General features: G+C 33.3%; 1 protein-coding gene across 12 annotated transcripts in view; it reads right to left on the bottom strand.

Annotated features, from left to right (window-relative positions):
* Positions 1 to 1,708: 1,708 nt before the first annotated feature.
* bahcc1a (BAH domain and coiled-coil containing 1a) overlaps positions 1,709 to 9,296 on the bottom strand; it is a 115,530-nt gene continuing 107,942 nt past the window's right edge. For all 12 annotated transcript variants that reach the window (XM_088091095.1, XM_088091094.1, XM_088091093.1 and 9 more), the window contains one exon: positions 1,709 to 3,875. In XM_088091095.1, the coding sequence (XP_087947221.1) occupies positions 3,666 to 3,875 (210 nt within the window). In that variant the 3' untranslated portion in view covers positions 1,709 to 3,665. The remainder of the gene's footprint in view (positions 3,876 to 9,296) is intronic.

Here is a 9,296-nt window from a genome sequence, read left to right as displayed (position 1 = left end):
GCAGAGACACGCCATTACATAGAATGTTGCAAAAAAAAGCCAAAAACACCCGAATTTGGCGTGTCAAAAAAATGACCAAAAAAGCAAGGCTATAGTATGGCAAAAATATCCAAAAATGACATTTCCAAAAAACTGCTAAAAACTGATGAAAACAACACTAAATAGCGCGCAGAGACACGCCATAGCATAGAATGTTGCAAAAAAAGCTAATAACACCCAAATCTGGCATGTCGAAAAAATGACCAAAAAAGCAAGGCTATAGTATGGCAAAAATGTCCAAAAATGACATTTCCCAAAAACTGCTAAAAACTGATGAAAACAACACTAAATAGTGTGCAGAGGCACGCCATTACTTAGAATGTTGCAAAAAAAAAGCCAAAAACACCCGAATTTGGCATGTCAAAAAAATGACCAAAAAAGCAAGGCTATAGTATGGCAAAAATGTCCAAAAATGACATTCCCAAAAACTGCTAAAAACTGATGAAAACAACACTAAATAGCGCGCAGAGACACGCCATTGCATAAAATGTTGCAAGAAAAGCTAAAAACACCTGAATCTGGCATGTCAAAAAAATGACCAAAAAAAGCAAGGCTATAGTATGGCAAAAATGTCTAAAAATGACATTTCCCAAAAACTGCTAAAAACTGATGAAAACGACACTAAATAGTGTGCAGAGACACGCCATTACATAGAATGTTGCAAAAAAAGCTAAAAACACCCGAATCTGGCATGTCAAAAAAATGACCAAAAAAGCAAGGCTATAGTATGGCAAAAATGTCCAAAAATGACATTTCCCAAAAACTGCTAAAAACTGATGAAAATGACATAAAATAGCACGTAAAGACAGGCCATTGCATAAAATGTTGCAAAAAAAGCTAAAAACACCCGAATTTGGCGTGTGTCGAAAAAATGACCAAAAAAGCAAAATGTCTAAAAATGACATTTCCAAAAAACTGTTGAAAACCACCTGAAAGCACATGATAGTACGCAGAGAAATAACAGTTTAGAATGTTGCAAAAATGGCCAAAAACACCATAAAATAGCATGGTGAAAAAATGACCAAAAATGCCATGTTTTAGTATTGAAAAAAACATGGCAAAAGACATGTCTAAAACAAAAGCTGAAAACATCATTAAACTACAAAATAGCATGCAGAGACACACCACAGCATAGGATGTTGCCAAAACAGTCAAAATCTCCATAAAATAGCATGGTCAAAAAAACACAGAAAATGTCATGGCGAAAAATGTCAAAATAAGACATGTCCTAAAAACAGCTAAAAACCACATAGTATAGCATGTACTATGATGCTTTTGTCATATTTTTGACGACATACTGTAGTATGATTTTTATGTCATATTTTGGATGATATACTACAACCTGTGATATTTTAGATGACATCCTACGCCGACATTTTTGTCTTAATTTGGATGACTTGTTATACTATGGCTTTTTTTCACATTTTAGATGACGTCCTATACCATGACTTCTTTGTCATATTTTGGACAACATACTATACAATTACTTTTTTTGCATTTTTGGATGACATACTATATTGTCATACTATACAATGACAGCTGTTATTCCATTTAGGACAAGATTTTTTTTTCTTAACATAAATGTGTTCAGGTGCAGTAAGATGAGAGGTGCATAGAGGTGAAGAGGACACAGCCAAAATACCAGAATTAATTCACAGAGGTTTGCGGATGAGAAGAATCCAGTGTTGCTTTATTTCCTTTTCACTAGATGGTCTCTACAAGACCAGTTTTATTTAAGAAATACAAATGCGACATCACACCAAGAAAAACAATGTCACATTCTCATAAAGCGCTCTTGGCATGAACAAACAGCAACACTGACAATAAATAAAATGTTGGCAAACAAAATAAAACTTTGTGAACAAAGAATACTTAGGATTGCATATCAAACAAGACAAAAAAACAAAAAAATGTTGTTGGCACAAATTAAATAAACTTAAGTAAATTTTCAGATTGAGTGAACCTACTCTATGTCCATTGCTTTGTGAATCTGATTGTCCTTCACAGTCAGCATTGAGTATGTGCATTTACTGTACAAAATAGACACAGATGGCTGATGAAATTAAAATAGACTAATTCCAAAAAATTGTCAGTACTCAACTTCTTTCTCTGTCGGTACCTTGACCTTCATAGTCACACTTCCAGGTGGCCTTTTGCTGCATATGTTTGCACTAAACAAAACTGCAGATACATGTGCAAGAAACCATTGTCACAATGCAAAGCCAATATTTTATGCACATAAGTGGAGGACAATAAGTTACCAGTGATTTCTGATTTGAGTTCAGTACAGGTGCTTGACATATGTTTAATTTAAATAAAGGAAATAAAGATATTAAAAGACACTTTGGTATTTTGTAGGTCAGAATGTGCTGAACGATGAATTCATTTCACACATTTTCATCAAAAGACCCAGTCTTGTTCTAAATTGATTTGTGTGGACATGATTATAGTGATGCCAGGACACTCATCACACACAAATATTTTGTCAAATGTTATATTCATATATCATTGATCTTAAATCATTTTTGACCCGTGATTGCAGTCCAGTGGGATCTGCTTTGTGATGATGACCAACTGAGAAGTACATAAATAAAAAGGTGTTTTTAAAATAGGAAAAGAAAAATGCAAAGTAACAGAACACTTACAAAAGCCACTTGACCTAATTTTTAAACAGGATGAACCCTCTCTCTCAGAAAGCAGATTTTGTCCTGTTATAGACTAAATCCTTCTGTCTTTGTGCTCTGTCTGTCTGTCTCTTTATGTCTCAGCAGGGCATATGCAGTGCAACACTAACCTCTCCAATCCTGACGTCCCAAAGCAAAGGAAAAAAACGACGTAATGTATTCTACACCCATATAAAAATAAATCAATCGCAAACATGGAAAGATACATCTCATATATACAATAAACTCCTATATAAAATAGCTTTTATGTACATATAGACAACAAACAACAATACAATAATTGACCTGTACAATGTACACCTGAACAGTAAAGACAGGTGAGAGGTACTGAAGTGTATGGCTTGATTGGGAAATATTCAAAATATTTACAGACATCAACTTTACATCCTTTACATGTTTTCAACTTCCCTGGAATGAAGAGGTCTTGGGAGAGCCCAATGCCTCGCTTTCTTTTCCATTCCCTCAGGTAAGGCTACCTTTACAGAATTGGTCCGCAGAGACTCTTCAGCCTCATGGTATTTTGCACAGTCAAACACACTCTCAGCTCTACTTTGGTGACATACGATAGGAGCTGAAAGCAAGAGTCCTCAAACCATTCAAGCTGTCTATCCCATGGATCCATTACAAAGAGATCAGTTGGACGATCGAAACGTCGCTCATTGAATTTTGTGATGCCTAGGAAGACCCAGATCTCCTGGTATTCTTCTTGAAAGGATTAACCAGTTATGGACATCCTCTTCACATCCATTAAGGTTAGATGCCAACAGACTCCAGTGTGTAACCTTAGACAGTTATACTTTGGTGCTGACATTTTGTCCATGGATCTTTCAGGCAAACCCACTGAACACTTGTTGCCTTCCCAGGCTAGAGGGTCTTGGACTTTAAGTCATGGACTTTTATCCTTCCTCCAAAGGAGTCCTTCAGTAGTGTCCTCATGGAGGTTCAGCACAGGATGGAAACTCCTTCAGTAGTGACCAACTGACCAGCTGTGGGGTCGTAAGTCCCTGCCAGGTAGTAGAGGTCTGGGGAGGTACTGTTCGGCTTCTGATTTCGAGTCAGACACTCATACTCCTCCCTGCTCACCACCTGGCACTTATGAGAGATTGTCTGGACGTCATTCTCATCCTCATGACATGACTGGTACAGGGCATGCTGGATAGGAAAAAAAACAGTTAGCTGCACAAGTATGTTTATGAACTCAAAAGGAAGAACATCACTGGAAGGTTCTAACTATACTATGACATTGTTTTGACATACCATGTTGTGACTTTATTTTGCGACATACTATGCTGTGACATGTTTACAACATACAGCACCAACATTTTTATGCAAAACATTTTGGACTATACTACGACTTTTTTTGTCATATTTTGGACGACATACTATACTATCACTTTTTGGGTCATATTTTGGACGGCATAATATACCCTAATTTTTTTGGTCATTTTGAACGGCATACTGTAATATGATTTTTTGTCTTATTTTGGATGACATACTATACTAAAATCTTTTGTCATATTTTGGATGACATCCTATACTAAAATCTTTTGTCATATTTTGGATGACATCCTATACTAAAATCTTTTGTCATATTTTGGACAACATACTATGACGTTTTTGTCAAATTTTGGACGGCATACTGTAATATGATGTTTTTGTCATATTTTGGACAACGTGCTATACTAAAAAATTTTGTCATATTTTGGATGACATACTATACTATGACTTTTTTGTCATATTTTGGACAACATTGTTTAATATATATATTTAACATACATACTGTAAGTTATTTTCTTTTTTTTTTGCCATTTTAGACAACAAACTATACTACAATGTTTTTTTTCTGCCTTTTTAAAAATTTTTCTACAGTGTGACAGTTTCAATGCTGTTTTTGACCATACAGTATAATATGACTTTTGTATGCCATTTTGGGCAACATAATATACTGTAACGTCTTTTTATTTCATGTTGGACGACATCCTATACTGTGACGTTTTTTACGTCATGTTGCACAGCATTCTATAATATGACGTTTTTCTATTTTGTTTTGGACTAAATGCTATACTATACCTTTTTATGCCAGTTCTTGTCAATTTGGGCCAGATACTACACTATGACATTTTGTGTGCCAATTGGACTTCATAGTATAGTAGTAGTTTATAATGCCTTTGGGTGACACACTATACTATAACGGTTTCATGCCATTTACGATGACGTACTGAACTATGACATTTTGTACGACATACTATACGATGACATTTTTCTGCCATTTAAGATGACAAACTATACTATGACATTTTTGTGCTGTTTTGGATGACATAGTTTATACTATGATGCTCTCTATGTTATTTAGGACGACATACTATACTATGATTTTTTTAATGTAATTTTGGACGCCCCACTATGACTTTTTGATGCCATTTTGGACATTCTGCTATAGTATGACATTTTTGTGTTGTTTAGTCATCATACTATACTGTGCCATTTTGGAAGACATTATATACCATTACTTTTTTATGCCATTTTGGACAACATAGTATACGATTACTTTTTTATGTCATTTTGGACAACATACTATACAATGCTTTTTTTATGCCATTTTGGACAGCATTTGACATTTTACATGCCATTTTTGATGAAATGCTATATACTATGATGTTTTTTTGTCATTTTGGATGCCATATAATACTATCATGTCTTTTATGCACACTTTTGACAACATACTGTACAACGATTTTTTATGTAGTTTAAGAAGACTTAATATAGTATGACTTTTTAATGCTATTTTTGATGATAGTATGATAAAGTATGACATTTCTATGGCATTTTTTATGTCAGTGTATACTAAGGTGTTTTCATGCCATTTTGGACAAAATACTACACTATGACTTTTTTTATGCCATTCAGGATGACATACTATACTATAACATTTTTCATGCCATTTTGTACGACATAGTATCATATGATTTTTTTTGCCACTGGGTATGACATACATACTATTCAGAAATTATGTAACAAAACAGAACAGAAGGAAATAAATAATCTATTATCAAAAATAGACAGTCGAAAAATATGGAATACACTCAATGAATTAACGGGAAGGAAAGCTAAATCGACACCATCTTTTTTGGAAGCAGATGGGCTTCTTCTTACCAAATCAACTGATGTTGCCAACTTTTTAAAGTAATATGCCATGTTTGACGATATCATAAACTTTGTTGGATTTTATGCCATTTTGGACGACATAATATACTATACTATGTTTTTAACGCCATTCTGATCACATGCTATACTATGACTTTTTTTATGGCATTTTGGACGACATGCTATACTTTAACTTTTTGTTATGAAAATTTTGTGCCACACACTGTAATATAACATTTTTATGCTGTTTTACATACACACTGTTTCACATACTATGATTTTTTCGCACCATTTTGGACGGCACACTATAGTATGACTTTTTGATGTTATTTTGGATCACATATAATAGTATGAATTTTTTATGTTATTTTGAGCAACATAATAGCATACATAGTTTTAAGTGACATTTTGGATGACACATCTTACTAGGCCCTTTTGATGCCATTATGGACAACACCCTATAGTACAACTTTCTCATTCTATTTTGGACAACATACTATACAATGATTTTTTTTTCATGCTATTTTGGAGAACATACTTTTTTATGCCATCAATGACAACATAGTTTACCATGATTCTTTTTCTTGCTATAACATAACATACCATATCATGAGGTTTTAATACCATTTGGACGACGTGATGTACTATGACTTTTTCATTTTGTACGACATCTGGTAGCATGAAATTTTTATGCCATCTTGGACAACATTCCTATGAATTTTTTTTATGCCATTGTGACTTTTTTGTAGATTAACCATACTATGACTTTTAAAGATGTAGTATACTGTGACATTTTTAAGACAGACTTCACAGTTTTTTTTTTCTTGACATGATATACAATGGCTTCGTGAGGACATACTATACAATGACATTTAAAAAAAAATACTGTACCAGGACATTTTAAGAAAATGGAGAACTTTTTATACTATACTATAATTTTTACTACATACTATACTATGAGGTTTTCTGACATATTATACCTTGACAATTTTTTGACATATTATAATATACATCCTTTAAGACAAACTATACTCTGACCATTTTTTTAAAAAATAATCTAGTATGACTTCTTTTTAGACTTACAATACTATAAGTTTTTTATGGCACACATTACTATGACAATTTTTTGACATAGTATGACTTTTTTGGACACACTATACCATGGCATTTTCACAACATAGTATATTTTTACATCATACTATAGTATCACATTTTTCAACACCATATACTAAGATATTTTTAGAAATTATACACTATGACTTTTTTAATGACCATCTGTACTGTGACTTTTTTGTTTTTTTTACATACTTTACTATGGCCATTTTTTCAACATACTATACTGTCAATTTTGCAGAAATACTATACTACCACAACTACTATACTATGACATTTTTTTAAACATACTATAACATATTTTTTAAGTGGATATTTTTACAACATACTATTGAAATTCTTATTACATACTTTATCATGACCATTTTTTGACATACTATACTATAACATTTTTTAAAAATACAGATCATCACAATTTGTTTACACAATACACTATGACTAATAACATACTTTACTATTGCGTTTTCTAAGATAATATACTATGAGTCTTTTTATTTATTTTTTTATGTGAATTGCGATGACAACAAAAGTGAAAACTGTGAAAAATAACACAGAAACAGCCAAGAGAGACAAACAATGACACATACAGATAGCGAAGAAAATACTTTACAAAACAAAATGGATGCAGCACAGGTTTTAGCAGATTTGTATCAGAAATGTGGTAAAGCCCACAAAAAAACAAACAAACAAGCAAAAGAAAATAAACACAGATAACAAACACAGGCAAAAACATGCAAATGCGTCTGTGTGTGTGTGTGTGTGTGTGTGAGTGTGCATCTATGCGTGCAAGAGAAATTGGGGTGATAGGTCTTTTATGTTGGGGATGAGGATATGTCTATATATTAAATTAAGAGGAAAAAAAAGGAACTGCACACACACACACATATATATATATATATATATATATATATATATATATATATATATATATATATATATATATATATATATACATATACACACATACACAAAAATATAATATTCCTATACATACACAATTATAAAAAAAATAACAACAACAATAATAATAATAATTACTATTATTATTATTATATAAATAAACAAACAGTACCATAAATGTGATTGTTACCACCATTATTGTTAATAATTAAGTCATAAATCAGTTTTTATGAGGTGTTGGTGTGTATGTGAGAAGAATCGGAGGATAAATGTGTGTGTGTGTGTGTGTGTGTTGGGGGTTGCTGTAGCAGACTGGTACTGGGGCCCGCCATTGAGGGAGCAAGCCCAAGCTAAAGATGGTACAGCTATGTCATCCCACAAACAGGAATGTTGGCCCCAAAACAAATTAAATTAACAGGAAACAAAAAAACAAAAAACCCAACAAGAACGAAACCACCAAGTTCATCTTGGTTGTATACTGATACCGGAAATGAGGAACGCCCAGACCCTTGGGAGGGGGTTTGCCCATTCTGGTATACAGTCTTTTTGCTAATACTGGTTGAGGTATGTGTGCAGGTCATTTGTTTATAATTGAGGAGATAGAAGAAGTCAGTGACACGATAAGCAACCCAAAGACCCTTCTGGAGGGGGTGCTCATCAACAGCTTATGAATAATTATAATTATTCATAATTAAATGAATAAATAAAATAAATAAATGATGGTGTAAGTGTAATGGTGGATATGCAGTGGGTCTCAGTTATGAATGGAATTTGTGGATATGTACACGGCTTGGTTTTAACTGTGACTGAGGTTTAGATAAGAAATAAATGTATTCCAGGTTTCATTAAAGACTGATATATTGTTTTTTGATATGCTGACATTCTTTCAATTGAAATATATTCCGTAAGTCAGTTTATCCATTGTGTAATATTATTTAGATTTCCAGTTTTGAAAGACTATTTTCTTAGCGATAGTTATAGAGATGAGTAATGGGCTTCTGTATCTGGTTGGGATGGTGAGTTGTGTTATGTCTTCCAGCAAGCAAAGCGATGGGGAGGGTGGGATTCTGCAGTCCAACATAGAGGAGAGTTTTTCAGTGACTGCTGAGTGAACTGGTTGACAGGCCCGAGTGGCATGAAAGTAGTGCATTGTGAACAAATGTCTGTGTTAGCCAATCCCATTTTAAACAAATTCCCTTGGGTGATATGTGTTCTGTAGATAGTTTTGTATTGTATAATTTGAAGATTTGTATTTGTGGACATAGAGAAGATGTTTTTATTGATTTGTGTCCAGAAGTCGGAGTTGGTAGGCAGAGACATGTCATTTTTCCTATTTTTTGGTTGGCAGTGTTACAGAGGTATTTGTTATGGATATAAGTATGTAGAGTTTTGAGATTTTTTTTTTTTTTTAGCCTG

This window comes from Plectropomus leopardus, chromosome 18 (genome assembly GCF_026936395.1).
Source record: "Plectropomus leopardus strain MGB_pleo_1.0 chromosome 18, ASM2693639v1, whole genome shotgun sequence".
In the NCBI taxonomy this organism is placed as follows: Eukaryota; Metazoa; Chordata; class Actinopteri; order Perciformes; family Serranidae; genus Plectropomus; species Plectropomus leopardus.
Note: the sequence above shows the minus strand (reverse complement) of the source record. Positions and strands in the feature narration are given on the sequence as shown.